This window comes from Ochlerotatus camptorhynchus, unplaced genomic scaffold, assembly GCF_037179485.1.
Source record: "Ochlerotatus camptorhynchus isolate MF236.1 unplaced genomic scaffold, CSIRO-AGI_Acam_v1.1 ptg000577l, whole genome shotgun sequence".
Taxonomy (NCBI): Eukaryota; Metazoa; Arthropoda; class Insecta; order Diptera; family Culicidae; genus Ochlerotatus; species Ochlerotatus camptorhynchus.
This window is the reverse complement of record NW_027041058.1, coordinates 3,208,674-3,225,089: the sequence shown is the minus strand read 5'-3', so window position 1 is coordinate 3,225,089 and position 16,416 is coordinate 3,208,674. Positions and strand designations below refer to the sequence as shown.

The 16,416-nt window shown below is 42.1% G+C and overlaps 3 protein-coding genes across 3 annotated transcripts; 2 read left to right on the top strand and 1 right to left on the bottom strand.

The window, feature by feature from the left end:
- Window positions 1-1,083: 1,083 nt before the first annotated feature.
- Window positions 1,084-2,885, top strand: ND-B18 (NADH dehydrogenase (ubiquinone) B18 subunit). The gene is made up of 4 exons (XM_065236989.1): window positions 1,084-1,102; window positions 1,183-1,336; window positions 1,616-1,784; window positions 2,623-2,885. Exons 2-4 carry the CDS (start codon window positions 1,225-1,227, stop codon window positions 2,717-2,719), a joined length of 378 nt encoding a protein of 125 aa, XP_065093061.1. The 5' UTR covers window positions 1,084-1,102; window positions 1,183-1,224; the 3' UTR covers window positions 2,720-2,885.
- Window positions 2,886-2,965: 80 nt separating this feature from the next.
- Window positions 2,966-3,515, bottom strand: LOC135713756 (protein PBDC1). Its single transcript, XM_065236988.1, has one exon. The coding sequence runs from the start codon at window positions 3,461-3,463 to the stop codon at window positions 3,008-3,010; it is 456 nt and encodes a 151-aa protein (XP_065093060.1). The 5' UTR covers window positions 3,464-3,515; the 3' UTR covers window positions 2,966-3,007.
- A 7,439-nt stretch (window positions 3,516-10,954) lies between these two features.
- On the top strand, window positions 10,955-15,701 carry Vps8 (vacuolar protein sorting 8). The gene is made up of 4 exons (XM_065236985.1): window positions 10,955-11,242; window positions 11,318-12,834; window positions 12,896-14,372; window positions 14,512-15,701. The coding sequence occupies exons 1-4, from the start codon at window positions 11,138-11,140 to the stop codon at window positions 15,184-15,186; spliced, it is 3,774 nt and encodes a 1,257-aa protein (XP_065093057.1). The 5' UTR covers window positions 10,955-11,137; the 3' UTR covers window positions 15,187-15,701.
- Window positions 15,702-16,416: the final 715 nt, after the last annotated feature.

Genomic DNA, 16,416 nt, shown 5'->3' with positions numbered 1-16,416 from the left:
AAATTGGCTCACCACTTTAGTAGCCTATTGGTCCCAAGCAAACGATTAACGTACCCTATTCTAGTTGAAATTCTATTACTACACTATGTTTGTTTTAATTCGCTATGAAAGTTTGACAGATAACATCAGGGGTGTGTGGATTCATGCAGAACATGCAGGGGTGAGTGAAATAGCTTGGGACTGCTTGGGACCGTTGTTCTGGTACTGAGTGAGCCAAAAATAATAATGATTTTCTTCGGGACCCAGTGGTCTTAGAGTTACCTCTATGCCAATAGGCTACTAAAGTGGTGAGCCAATTTAAAATCGTTAGTTTCGTATTGATTGTTGGTACTATGTTCGACGTTATGTTTAACGTACAGAACGAGAGTAAATTCAATTGGTGCGAGTGGGATTTTCCGGGTTTCAACTGAAACGATAATCATTTCCTACCGAAATACTTTCGCTTTCCCTTGCCACTCTCATAAGGTGAATGACCTGGCAGAGGAAGCCCTCCTTTCGATTAGGGAATTTATAATAATTACGATGTCGCGTTCGCAACACCGACGATCCAAGTCATTGTTTACGTTTCGAGCTAGACCCTTCTGACATGTTTCCGCTGAAATGGAACATAGCCTCACTCTGAAACAAAATCCATTGGCAAAAATACTATATTGCTGGTTTAAATTAAATACCCTCACCAATAGATTTTTGCAGAAAACAATTTCATTTAATTTTACTATTATTTCTATCAAAATTACTATGCATTTTGAGCAAGCATAGTAGTTTTGCTAGAATCATAGTAAATTTGTTAACATTCATGGTAAACTAAACTGAATTCATAGTAGATTTAACAGTAATAAGCGTGGTTATATTGATAATAAGTGTTTTCTGCAAAATAGTATTCCTAACTATGGTCCTTGTTTCAGTGCATGTTTGTTTACATTTACGACATTCGCCCTTATTCCAGCTCTATCTAGAAATATTTATTTCGGTGGGGCACAGTTCTGACATTTCCTTTTACCGTTTCATTCTTTTTTCTCAGCTGTCATCAGTGCCCCCAAAGTGCAAAAAAGAAAACGAACTGAACGGCACTAGCTAGCCTGGAAGAGTCGGAAGTTTTGATGTAAGTAGCAAAGCTGTGGCAAATGCTGAAAATTTCCTTTTATCGCTGGAATTAACTGGTTTGTCGACGTTTATTTACAGCTGTAGTTGTTCCGATTCGTGGGGAAGGTTGAAAGATTAAAAATGGGCAACTACCTATCGCTCTACGTGACCAATCCGGAGGGAACTCCGAAACCCCTTGCAAGCCCTTCCTTCGATGCGAATATGGGTTTCCCGAATGGCCGGAAGGAAAGAGGTAAGTTTTCGTGGTCTAACCGGGTGCAAGTGGTTTTATTCTAGCAAGAAATGGAACGTAGTTTGGATTAGGTGGAGGGTACAATGGAAATGTAGCTGTACTTGCAAGAATTGGTAGATAATTTCGTGAATGTTTACGTTGAAAATTACATAACAAAAAAGGTTAGAGCAGTCGATTGACGGGACGAACGATCATTCAGCCCCAAACAGACATGACGAATAGCCGTGAATCAAAACAAATGGATTTTGCGAAACTGAAGATGCTTTTTATTCGTTTTAGTGATGATCGCAACCGAGCAGGAAATGGAAGCAGCCAAGCTGCCGCTGGCCGATCGGGACTACTGTGCCCATAAGCTAATCGCCCATCGTGCCTGCCGAGCGGACGTGTGGCCATGGGCGTACAAGTGTGCCCACGAGAAGCACGACTATCTCAACTGTCAATATGAGGAGTGAGTATCGGTTCCCATTGATTTTAGTAGGATTTTTAGGTTGGGATATTGATAAGAATATGTAGTAGTTTAATGACTTCTGCAAATTGTATCTACTCTGTGCAAGCACGGGGGCCATAGCGAGCGATACATAAGCTCCTCGAAGGACATTGATGCGTTTGCTGTTGTTCCAGCCTGAACTTTGAACCATTCTAGAATACTTACTGACAGTTGACCGATCGTTTCGCTGTACTGAAAAGGAGAGGCCAACAATATCCCTTCGGTAGATTCCGCTTGGAAAAATAGATGTCCCAAGTGATTACAAGTTACCAGATACCCAACTCCTTCAAGCGATTTTGAAAACAGCCGTTGAAGATGTTCCAGTTTGCACCCAGTCTGTCGCTCCGTCGCACTATGAAATTGATTGAATTCTCGCAGTTCTTCAGCCTTTGATTTTGTTACCAAGGAATAAATTCGCCTCGTCTTGTCGTTGGCAAAAGATACAGTACCGTCCAAGGAAGTTTCCTCCATTGGGGCGGCAATTTTTTGAACGTACTACCTCCAGCGCTTTACCTGCATGACGCCCTTTTCCTTGAAAAAGGTAGACGGACTTATTCGTGGCATTTCCTCCACGCCATTTCGCTGACCATCCTTCAGACCACCGATGCTCAGCAGGATGACATATTCTTCTGTGCCACAAAATGTCTTGAATTTTCCGCTAGACCCATGATTTCTTTTTTAAATTGATATGGACCGTGGACATTCGCTATGTGTAAATATTTAATTCATCTGAGCTCCTAAATACCAACCGCAAATATTCCTAAATGCTTATGCTAAAAAATCTACCTCGCACTTGCAGTTACATCTACCGGATGAAGGAATACGAGCGCGAGAAGCGATTGCTTCTGAGAAAACAGAGAATCGAAAAGAAGCAAGCCCAGGAACTGAACGCTTGAATGTAGCAGCTACAATTTCGCGAGGCAAGTCACCGCCCCCGCCATCGGAGTATGTCCTTATCAATCTTGTTAATATAAATTTAGTAACAGCAAATGTGCAACCAATTTTCCTATTCTTCAACCGATTCATTCTACCGAAGCCAATAAAAACGAAGAGATTGGTTTTTAGGAATAATCAATTACCTGGCGCCTGGTTTCTAGGTCCGTCATCATATCCGAAGGCCATCCAGTGTAAAAACTCGCTCCATGTATCAAATATATACGCTACACATTTCGCTCGGCTCGTCTTTATTCCTCCTTTTTACTGCGGCCCTTGAACTTCTTCCGGATGCAATCGTTGTGTCCCTCCCTGTTCCGTGCTATTTCGATTGCCCAAAATTGAATTCTCACCACCAGGATGGCATTCTCCGGGTGGAATTCATCGGTGGCGTTCGCCCGCAGCAGCGTTCCATAGCTGTAATCTTCCAGTCGGTTGAACTTTTCCATGTACGTGCGCCACTTGGCTTTCTCATCGACGCTTTTCAGCTCATTCTCGTTGATGACGGCCACATTCATGTCCGGAAAGTGCTTCCTGAATTCTTCGTAAATCTCGTTATCGTACGGTGTTAGGTGCAACTGGCGGGTATCGACGCTGCACAGCAGATTGAAGTGCACCTCGGCATGTTCGACGGCTTTCATGGCCCACAGCTCCTCCACCATGCCATCGTTGACGAATTCCTCTGCCGGTCGGGCTAGTACATCCATTACTGCTTATTTGGTGAATTGCTTAACTTCGTTATCTAAAGCTGCTTGCTTGCTGACAGGACATAATTTGATTTTAATAAAGAAAAGTTAGTAAATTTAGAAAAAGTTAGTGGAAAATTAAAAACCAAACCTTGCTTCAACGAAGCACGAGTTAAATGTTTATTTTTTGGCTTGGTACTGCCAAAACAAAAAGCTTGCGAGGGATAGGAAACTTAACTTTATCCCAGCGAAAATGAAATGTAAGCTCGTACTCGAGCAGGAAAGGTATTGATGAATCTACGTTACGGTCGACCGGCAGATGTAAATGATGTGAAAATGATAATGGGCCGTATGAATAAACAGAGTTTACTTTACTTTCCCGTGCTTTTCTTACGGGAAAAGTAAAGTAAACGCTTTTATTCATACGACCTAATGACGTTTTGCTACCTCCCGCATAAACGCGAACCATAACTTGACCTTACCGATAATAATTATAATTTTTTTTATAATCCCTCCTAAACTTTAACTGAAATGGTTATGGAACTTTACATGAACGTTTGTGTGATAAAGTGTTAACCTTATGTATTATTGTTTTTTGAAAGCGGACCTCACAAATAATGGGTTGTTAAGAACCATTACCATTCAAAATTTTTGTTTTCTCCATACATTTTCGAAAAGAAAACTATATTAGAACGTTTTTACTTATGGTTTGAGAACATTAATAGTTATGGTTATGATATTCAGTAAGGTCCATTAATGGTTTTGTATTATCGCTCAACTTTACGTGGAATATATCGTGAATTGGTAATCAGTAATTTACAGGCAACCCTAATAAAAAATAACCATAAACGAACGATAACCCAAATCATTGAACTATTCCACAAATGGTTTCGATGATACCCAGAACACGTCGTTGAGCAAATTAACCATACAATTTTTATTAGGGAACCAATTCGCGATATATTCCACATAAAGTTGATCGATGTTACAAAACAATTCATGGACCTTACTGACTACCATAACCATAACCATTAATGTTCTCAAACCATAAGTTAAAAGGTTCTAATATAGTCCTCCTCCCGAAAATATATGGAGAAAACAAAAATTTTGAATGGTAATGGTTCTTAACAACTCATTATTTGTAAGGTCCGCTTCCAAAAAACCATAATACATAAGGTTAAAACTTTATCATTAAACGTTCATGTAAAGTTCCATAACCATTTCAGTTGAAGTTTTGCAGGGATTATAAACAATTTTTAACCATTTTCGGTAAGGTCAATTTATGGTTCGCGTATATGCGGGCTGTCAAATCGTATGGAATATTTTTTAGTACATCATCACTTTTATAGTTTTTGAATCCAAATCTAGGGGTCGCATGCATTGGTGCAGTTTCGCGTAGATTCATCAATTGACGTCTTGCAGTGAAACATTTCCAAGCTTTCGCCACCTACATTACGAAATGAGAACTACTAGAAGGAGGATAGCTTCCAAATTCTCCAAGTAAGACAGACGATTTTTGGGGCAAATCGGTACATAAAGAAAAACTAATAATTTCCAGTGGAAACTTTTGCTTGAATCGTGTAAGGAAACGTGTTTGCAAACTAACTGTTACTATTTCGGTATGGATCGGAGATGTTTTCATGGAAAATTATGCATAACAAGTTGCACCCCTCCTGTGCAGCTACATTTTTTGGAAAATGGTGAATATGTGCGATTTCCACTAAGATGAAAGTGAAAATTAAGTTAATTTACTTAGGAAAGATTGTATCATGCTGGTGATAATGGAGAAATGGTTGTATAGGACGCCAATATTCAATAAATGTTCATTTTGCCCTTTTTTACACACTTAGAAAATAATACCAAAGTCGGTTTAATTTTCTACCGAACTACATCGGTTACCAACAACGAACCGAAGAATTCGTGTAAAAATATGTTTTTAGGCGTATTTTCCGAGTCAAACCCAAATTTCGGTTAAATTTGACAGATAGGAATGAAGACTGAACCGAAAAGTACGGTAAAGTAGCGATATTTACCAGTTCGGTACTTGAAAACCGAGAAAACTCGGTAAACTGAACCGAATATTCGCTAAACTTTCTCAAACGTCAAACTCACAACTTCGGTTCAACTTCACGACGGAAATTTTAGCCGAAATTCGGTTTTCAGCTAAACCAAATATCGTCAGCCATTTTTTCTCGCGGGTGCGCGTTGTGTTTTTTTTCGCAAGACGTGTTTTTTCGTTAGTGTCACACGGTGAATCGATTTGAAAATGGAAAAACTTCTGGAGGAACTGCATGTTTGATTGAATTCCATGTAGGAGGCATTATCACGACGTGTGAGAAGTTTTTTGTTTCCCTCAAGGGGGTTAACCCTCTCTTTCCCCCCGCACAGGTGAGCCATAATTTTCCGGTTCGTCTCAAGTTTGTTGTCAATAGTTAGTACATACAAAGCATATTTATGCATTAAAACAACATCTGACAAATATAATATAAATCATGCACCTCATTAAAAAAAAAAACTAGTTTTATTTCTGATTCGAAACATCGTAAGTTTTTGGATTTGAGCGCTGTCAAAAAGAACCGAATTCCGTGATTGCAACCGGTGAGTCGGTTTGTTTGACAGCATTCGGTAATACTTGGGTAAACCGATGTTCGGTTATTCCTGCTTGAATTGACTTTTTGTCAACCGAGTTTTTTCGGTTAGTTTGACAGGTTGTGGGAAAAGAAACTTTAACGAACACTCGGTTGTTTCTTTTTGAACCGAACAGACTACCGAGCGTTCAGCAGATAAAAACTCGGTTGAAATTGAACCGAGTTCGGTACTATTTTCTAAGTGTGTAGGTAAACATATTGATACTCATAATTTTTGACGGAAAACGCAACGGAACTTGATTTACTCAACACGCACTATACTATAAAATGGTGCTCGATGGTTGATAAAGTGATAACAAGATGACAAATCGTCTCTATTTTGAGTAATTGAGCAATTTACTTCTGTTCACATCATATGTACGATGCAGCATTGATGGAGCTGTGAAATGAAATGAATATATCTTATGAAAGTTCATCTGGAAAAGTCAAAGATGCACATCAGTCTAATCGTGATAACATTTTCTTCTTCAATTCGAATGTTATATAGGAAGGATTTTAAGCAGGATTGATGAAAATTATGATTTAAGATTCAACAAACCATCATTAAATTTTCAATCATCAAAAGCAGTTTTTTCGTTCAAATTCAAAATTCTGCCAATGAAAATGTCATCACTGTGTTCCGGTAAGCCAGTAGAATGCAATGATGACATTTTCGTTGGCAGAATTTTGAATTTTAACGAAAAAACTGCTTTTGATTTTTTGATGATGATTGAAAAAACAATGATGGTTTGTTGAACCTTAATCAGGGATTTAATGCTAATTTCCACGAATTTTATATGCAGTCTGTCAACATTATCATCATCATGCAGTGGCGACATCTGCGTCGAGCTTTTACGGCAATCCCCCTATTGTCACCAATGGATCAATGAAAATGCTGATGTTTTGACAGAACTATGCGGTGGCTACCACAGTATTTTACATTTGATCGTCCATTGTTATCTGTCGATCTTAAAATAAAAATTAATAGTTTTCAAATAAAATTGAAAAAATATGCTTAGGTTATGGACATGGTTATTAGACTGATGCAAATTTTGAAGTTTTTGCTCCACAAGTCTTAAACGATCCCATATTGGGTCCTAATCATCTTGCCAAAATTTGAGCCCATTTGGTTACAACCTGACTTCGCACAAACCTTTTGAAATTCATATGGGAATTACTATGGGAAAATCAAGTTTTTCGTTGGTATCATTCTAAACATCCTGCATGGCGGTTTGAGGACATATTTGTTATTTGCACTTATAGAAAATTTTGTCAGCTACAACTTTGTGGCGTGATCAGAGATGTTTAGGCCTATTCTGCGCGGCGTGTGAGATGAGGACACAGTGAAGTGATGGTAAAGTGACAATTGTCACCTCGGGTGAGGTGAGTCTCCGTGCAAATCAAATGGAGAGTCACCTCACGCGAGGTGACAATTGTCACTTAAGAATAGGCCTAGTATGCCTCAGAACATCCCGACTGGGACTGAACCCAGGCCTTCTGGGGTGAAAGGTAATCACGCTTACCACTACACCACTGGCGCCGCGTTTTTTGGTTTGTTCAACGATTTTTTTTTATTTCAATTATTTAGCACTTTAATATCTCATTTTACTTACCAGAGGGTTTCCGTTCGGTTAAGCTATACAATGCCGTCTTCGACACAGGCACTTTTGGCATTTTTGGTACTGCAATTGTTGTCCCGTTCATCTGAATCTACCAAACTAGGCATGATTTCCTCCGAATGGTTTCGCAGTGGGTTCAGCTATAGAGCAACATATTTTTAATTTTGAAGAAATCTCAATAATTTTGCATTAATAAATTAGGATTTACTTACGATTTTTATCGGCACTACTGTTCTGTTTATATTTGCTATGTGTTATTGAATAAAACAGTTACAATAAAACGTAAAAAATAGTTTTCTTATCACAAACATGAAAATACATACAATTTGACAGATGATCTCAAGTTCATCACTGGTGCGATTGCAGCGCCAGGGTGACCGATTTAAACTTGGATTTGTCAAATTGACAAATTCAAGTTTGAAATCATGTGTCAAGTTTTATTAGGGAAGCTCCAAGGTAATTCAACATTCTAGAAATATAACAAATGTTAAATTACCCGTCAATACAATACAATAGAAAATACACCTACGATTGTCGTAGATGCAAAGCTACTGTTTATAAACATAACAATCGAATACTTGATCGAATATAGATAGTCATGGAAGTGGTGCCAGAATTAATAGAAAATTCTGGTGGAAGTGTGTTTGGAGTGTGTCGAACTGTGTTTTTGGAGTGTTAAACACAAGGTGGCAGAGTGAGTTACCAGAGTGAGCCTACCCGATAAAACATCCCACCGATTTTTCCCTCAACTTCGTCGGGTTTCGTCGGCATGATCGACCGATTTTATTTCCGACGAATCGGTCGATTGTTGCACCGACGCTTATAGGAGCTTAACACAGGGGTTGACTGATTTTACAGTATACTAAATTGGCTCACCAAGTCGATAGATTGAAAGCGATTTGGTAGGGTGAATAATCGATGGATAAAATTTATGGTAAAAATCGACAAAAACCTATCAAATCGAATGATAAAGGACTACTAAATCGACTGATTAGTAGGCAAATAAAGCTTAAAAATAAACTGAAACAGACAACATCGGCTGATTTGTTGCTACTAAATAATCTGATTGGTAGACACGAAGAATCAGAGAATAAGTAAATCTCAAAGAAATCGTCCGACGCAGAGCTATTAAATAGCTTTATTAATCGACATACAAAAACGAACAACGAATGAAAGTCGACGAAATCGGTTGATTTTGAACCACTAAATCTATCGATTAATCAGTATAGAAAGAAATCAAAATACCTATGGAATCCGATGAAATCAGTTGATCAAGAGCTATTAAATAGGTTTGTTTGTATTTTCCTTACAGATAGTATAATCGCAATTTATACTTACAGTATATTATTAATTCTCTTGTAACACTTCTAGCCAGATCGGAGTAGAAAATACCTGGAAATGAACTTATAATTAATATCCTGAAAATATTTTTAAGAATGTAAAAAGCACCTGATCGTTCCCTATCAGCCTTACGTAATTTTCGACCTGAATATCCAGCTTTCTTTAGATTTCCTAGCATAATCTCAAGTATTTTCTTTGTAACACCTAAATGACATGTATTGCATCAATCGCTAACTGTAGGATCATATCTAGTCCGATGATTCGTTCTACACCAAATGTAGATTGAGTACGATGATGTTCTGGATCGATTCTTCTGCGGAAAGATTGATCAGTTCTGGCGGTGCATTCTTCCGGGGAATAAACGGTCACTCTGCTAACACGTTTGCCAATCTGTGTGCAATTTGGGCATCCATGTTTACTAACGTGAGACACAGCACCACTTATTTTGCAAGTTGCTGGACGATCACAAATAAACAACCGAATACTAAACTTCAACTTAATCATATCAGATTCACGCTTCAGCTCTGCTCCATTTTTCATTAGATCGTTGACTTCAGTAACAAAATCCTGAAGGAATTCATCCGCGCTCGATGGCTCTTTTAATCCTGAGTAACATCCAATTACGAATGGAGAAATTTCTTGTACATTTGGAAAAGCAGCTAGAATTGGCCAAAGGCATCGACCGTTTTTAGCTACGGGAAGTCCATCGATATTTACGTCAAGCTCAATCTCTTGCATTGCAGTAACTATTGGATCACCAGCTAGGTTAGTTAAAGCATTTTGAATTCCGAAATGTATGTATTCACCGGGGGTCACTTTTTTGGGAATAATGCTGTATCTGGGTGTTTCTAAAAGAGTCAAACGTGAACGCGGTACATCAAGACCTTCATCCCGCAGAATTTCCAGTAGTGATTTAGTTGCCTCAACCCCTAACCGATACTTGGACACAAAATGAGCAAGCCTATATTTTACAGGGAGGTTTGCACCGTCTTTTGCTATACGTTCACTTAAACCTATATCTGCAACAGCTTCCGTGTAGATTGGCTTCTCCGGAGGACTATTATCATCTTCTTGATGATCATCACTTCCATCCACGGGATGGACACAATCGCCTTCTTCGTCTGAGGTGAAATGGTTTTCCAGGTGGACATCATCCGTGTCGTCTGCCGCATGATCAGCAGCTTCATTTGCATTTTCCCCTTCACTGTCCATCAAATGTCGCCGGTAAATTTCATCATATTTCTTATATTTTGCGGTTTTCCGCTTTGTTCTCCAAATACTCCATCTACTAGCCATCGTGAAATTACAACAGTTTCACTACTTACGGTAAAAATCAACACAAAAACACGTTCTTTTAGCGAGAAAACTCTAAACACTTTGTAAATAAACAAACTGACCGCGACTAGTAAACTTCCATTATCAACACAAGGGTTCGAGCTGATTAAATATACCAATTTTAATCCGACATAATCGACTCCCGACGAAAACCGACTTAGCTGATAGACTGATGTACCGACAGAAATCATTGAAAAAATCATCGACTAATGACATTCGATTAAATCAGACAACGCATAGTACGATTCAAACGGCACCCGATTTAGTTGGTACATTCATTGACTGTTTTCGTCTGCTCCCGATAAAGTCGGGTTTCGTCGGTATATTAATCGGTTGATTTTGTCGGCACCCGATTTCGTCGGTCTACCGTAAAATTTCCCAGCTGTCAAATGTTTTATGGGGTATGTTGTAAAACCAGGGATTGGATAAATTTTAGAGGTCATTTTTAGGTTTCGCCCTTTTGACATGTTGGTGTTGTAGGCACACCCGCGCGCGTTGCAAATTTCTTTCCGTGTAAACCACTTCGAAGTGTCATTTTGCGAAGGAAGCAAAAGCAAAACGTCAGAAGCTGAAAAAACGGGAGGAGAACGATAATCGCAAAAATTCAATCAAAATACGTGTGTTCTCTTACGGGTGGTGACGAAACCGAACCGCAGTTATTTAATATTCCTTCTGTCTTTCTCGGAGATACATTTAATCAACGAATCGAGGCCATGGCATTCTGGCTTTAGGCGATCCGCTAAACAAAGAAGCATCTTCCGTCAACATCTATCATGAACAACTTGAAAGCCCCGTCGCTACACTCCCTGCTCGAGTCTGATCATGGATCATCGAACGACAGTCTGCTGGCCGAATCACTGCAGCTGGATATCGAAGAGGTGGGTAACAAAGCAGCAACTGATAAGAGATTAGTCGTTATGAGATGGGTGTTTTTCTTCTTTCGTTGAATTCAGCTGGACGATGAAGAGTATTCCATTCCTGCTGTGGATCAGCTCCCAACGCTGGAGAGTGTTCTCAGCGAAATCGATAGTGACCTGGAAAGCGTTTCGGCGCTCGGTAGGACGGTCGTTGATGGTGCAACGACGAATGGGCGCGGTGGAGATTTGGGATCAACACCGACCCCTTCGATGGCCGAGGATTACATGCGAATGGAGTCGATTCTGAGGCATGTGGTGTTACAAGGAGTTACGGCACAGGTTACATCCGCGGTGGAGCGCGTCGATGCTGGGCTGGCCACGTCATGCACGATTTCGCAGATGATTGCCGTAGGGACATCGCATGGGCACATTTTGGCGTTCGATTGTTCCCAAACTTTAAAGTGGTGCTGTCAGGATGGAGTCTCGCAAGGAGCGGTTTCGGCATTGGCATTCAATGAGGATAACACAAGATTGCTGGCTGGTTTTGCCAGAGGGGGTATACTGATGATTGATACTCTTACGGGAGACGTGATTCGGACGTTGAATGAGGTGATAACACCGAATACGGGGGTGTTGCACCTAAAATGGACGAACAAGCCGGCGTTGGCGCTTTGTTCGGATTCCGGTGGATCGGTGTGGAGTCTGAGCTTTACGAGACGGCTTGGAATTCGTGGCTGTGATTCTCGTTGCTTGTTCAGTGGAGCTCGCGGGGAGGTTTGCACGGTGGAACCACTTTTACTGGGGGACGAGGAACACCCGTTGAAAAACTATACTCTGGTAGCATTGGCGACGCTGAGCAAATTTTTCGTCGTGATGATCCGTCCCAGACTGAAGGTGATCAAATTTCATCCAATGGCTGGATATCCGGATTGTTTACCACTGCTCGCGTGGCAAATGGTGCTGATACAAGCTGCTGACTCTTCGCGAACCATTGATCCGGTTTTGGCAGCAGCTCGCGGAGCTGATTTATATTTCCATCAAATCAGCTACTGTAATGGACGAATTTCACTCATCTTCCTGCGACACATCCATCTGGGATATAATTTGCTGGCTTTGCACTGGCTTGGGCCCAAGACGATCGCCTGTCTGGACACCATGGAAATGCTTCATCTGTCTGATGTTCGTACCAATAAGGAATTGGAATCGATCGATCTGTCCAACGTTGGGCTGATGTACAATTCCGCCCAGTTCAAGGGATTAGCCACCGGGGGAAACGTGTCACCGGCTCTTGCGCTGGCTGGCGGATCGGCTTGTTATAATACAGTTATCTCGCAGGGCAGCCAGCTCTATCTACTTGCCGGCAAGAGTCTGCACGGGGTAAGTGCAAGGGCTTGGAGCGATCGGATTTCCTATCTGACGTCGATGCAGCGCTGGGAAGAAGCCATCGAACTGGCTGTGGACGGTTACCGGGCTGCGGCAGGTCGCCATCGTCGGCTTGCGGTGGCCAAGGAGCGAATCCTGCGGATGTTTGACGAATATTTAAATGCAACAAGGAAGACGCCGGAACTGTGCCTCGAAGCGATGGTGGCTTGTCTGATCGAGATCAATGAGAAGTAAGTATCTGAGCGTATGTTCTTGAAGAATAACAATTCTCATTGTCCACCTTGGTTTCAGGAACCTCCTTTGGCAAGAGCTATACGATCGCCTTCCCACCACGGACCACTACATGACCATCATTGCGCGGCACATCGAAAGCGACGATTTGAGTTCGATTGCCCCCTCGGTGGCACAGGTTCTTTGTGATTATTTTCTGCAAAAACGGGACATCAACCGGTTGGAAAATCTCATCCTCAAGCTGGATTGGCAGTGCTTGGATCTGCACCAGGTCCTCACCATCTGCCGCAAGGAGAAGCTCTATCGAGCGCAGATGTATCTCAATACCAAAGCACTGTCAGATTACGCGGTCTCACTGACGGATTTGATTCCGATCATTCACGAACGTGATGATCCCCATCTGGGCAATTGCCTGCTGGTGTACGTGTCCAGTTGCCTCGCCGGTCGGGGCTATCCCACTGGGGACATTGCACCGGAGATGATTGCCACGGTGAAGCATGAAGTGCTGCGCTGTCTGACCGTGATTCATTCGAAAAATGCTCCCGAAGGCGAACTTCCCTACCCATATCTGAGAACGCTTCTCGAGTTCGATACACGTGAAACGCTGAATGTGATTTCCCTCGCGTTCCAGGAGAAGGAATTTAACGGAGAACTGGGATTGTCCCAGCGTCAGCGGATAATCAACATTCTGCTGGAAATACTCACCCCGGAGCATGCCAGTTGGTCTCAGATCGGATGCTTGTTAAACTTCATCGCCCAGCAGATTGCCTCCCGCCAACTTCCGGAGAATGACCTCCTGCTGGAAAAAGTAATCACCTACCTGGCCAGACAAAGTGAGGAAATTGCCGTTGGTCGAATGACCAGGAGAGAGCATTCCGAACAGGAACAGACCTGGCTGGAACTGCTCCGTTCCAACTGCCTTAGTCACATTTCGAACGAGGAACTGCTGGAAGTTTCCCGCCAGGGTCGGTGCTATCGAGTCACGGAATACATCCTGGAACAGCTCGAACGGTATGAGGAAATTTTCGACTGCTATCTGCTTGACGAGTTCCGGCACGCCGAGCTGTTCCACTACATTAGTCAGTACAGCGAGGACGGACGGAGAAAAGTGCTGCCGCTGTTTATCAAAAATTTCCAACAGATTTTGGACATCAATTGCGAGCAAACGACGCGGGTCGCAACGGATCATTTTATGCGGCATTTGAATCAACTCCTGCAATTGCTGGAAGATTCTCCTGAAAGGCTGTTTCACTTCCTGCGACAGCTTATCAAGCAGGGAGTGCAGCTGGAAACACGTGACTGCGAAAAGTATCTGGAGCTGCTGTGTCACTACCAACCGGAGGAGGTGATTGAGTTTCTGAAATCGAACGACTCCTATCGGTTGGATTTCGCCGTTGGCACAATCAAGGGCCATGGGATGAATACGGCACTGATCTATCTGTACGAAAAGCAGGGTGATTACCAGTCTGCGTATGCCGTGGCGGTGGAAGCGCTCAGAGACGCTCCGGAGAGCACCGCGGAGATGTGTGCCTTGCAGGTGAGTGCGGTGTCATATCCCAGAAGCTCCCATTTTACTTGAATTTTGTAACTGCATTCCAACATATTTCGGGTGCTATGGGAAAACAGATGGGGCAATGTAAATTGGTAAACCATATAAACTATCCTCCCATTTCCAGGTTTCCGGCTTATGCTCCCGTGCCTCCTCCGTCCTGTCGGAAGCCGAACGCCAAGAACTGTGGTTCTCCCTGTTGAAGATCGTCCTCTCCCGGACCGATCTAACGCAGATCACGAAAAACATTCTGCACGCGGCGAGCGAGTTTGTCGACCTGGCAAAACTGGTCCAGCTGGTGTTGACTTCCGGTACGAAAACCGGCAACTTTGGCGACATCAAACACGTCCTCATCGGTATGCTCTCGAATTCGGCCTACGAAACTGTACTGCTGGAAACCACCTCCCGCATTCTGGGACGGGACCTGCACGCCATTCTCGCCAGGGAACGTCGCTTTGCTCGGAAAGGACTCTGCGTGAAATCCATCAAGTGCACCATCTGTCGTTGTAAACTTTACAACGCTGCCAAGGATGCGGTCGTGGTCTTTGGCAACTGTGGTCATGCACTGCATAAAGATTGCGCCAGTCGATACTGCACCGTAGCAACGGATTCTCCATCAACCGAGGCTAACAGCGTGACCAAATTGAGATGCCCTCGGTGCGACGTAGTCATCAGTGAACGGGAATCGGTCAGGACTTCCGAGTGTCGTGCGGATCTGAGCTCGGTCGACGTGCACAGAGAAGCTGGAACGACCGATCCCAGTGCACTGAAACTGAGTGCTCCCCCGAGGATCGGACTGTAGTGCTCTTGAAATGATCTCTTAAATATTCTGCTTTGCTGTTTCTTCGATGTGGATTATTTCCTACTCCTAATCAAGCAGCATTTGCCATCTTCTTGACCCTGACGAGCGCCAGGCCGCGGACGGACGGGGTAAGTTTTTAAAGACTACTGTATTACATTCTGCTATTACTAACTAGCTGTGAAACGATGATTTCGCTGATTTTAACCAACGTTTAGCATTTCTGTTGCCAATCAAGATATGAAAGCAAATACTGAGCAAAGATTATTTAGCAATATCTATCCTACTTTGTAAGTGGAAAATTATCTAGGTTTATTTAAAACTATCATGATTATTTATGAATTCTACGCATCCTATTTAGGTGAATTTAATAACGAAAACTTCTAACATTCAGTAAGCTAATGAGAACTATATCCAGTCGACTAATGAATATTAGAGTAACCGATAATATATTGAACAATGTTAGTCCAAATTGCAGTTTAGGGAAAGAAAACCCGTGTCGTGTTTTGTAAACCGGAATAGGCAAAATAATAAATGTTTTCGTCACATTAGAGAAATGTTTGGAGGGCATTTTAAACATTAGATGACATTTCCTTAAAGCAGTGGATGGGAAGTCGCTCTTAAACTTCTGGCGAGGAAGTTGATCCATATCGAGGCATACGTTTTCTAATCTATGGGTCGCATAAGATCCTTCAGGAGCACCAAATGGACGAGTCGACTCCGGAGGAGGCCAAAGAGAAGTGAAGAGAAATCAAGCGATGCCCAGAAAGAGCAGTCACTCATATTCAAGAGTAGAAATGACTCTACATATTACCACCGACGAACCTAGATTCTTCTTCTTCTTCATTCATTTATTTAACGTTGGTCTCTGTTCCGCAATGTAGTGCCAATCACACATCGGCCGGGACCAACGGTTTTACTTGCCTTCCGAAGGAAGACGTGACCAAAGATTTTTATGCCTCAGAAAAATCTCACCGACCTTGGCTGGTCGGGGGTGAGAAAGCAGTCACCCTTACCACTACAGCACAACTACAAAAACAAGTAGTAAGTATTCATTTTTGAATAACAAATACTCATAAATGGGTCCCAGTCTCCCTCGAAAATGCTTACTTTGTAGTTATTATTGGGTATTTTGCGGTTACCGTGTAGGGGATGAGTACTTAAAGGGGCTAGATTTTGATAAGTTCTTTAGTGGGAATGACACTGATGAAGACTGCACATTGTAGTCGAAAT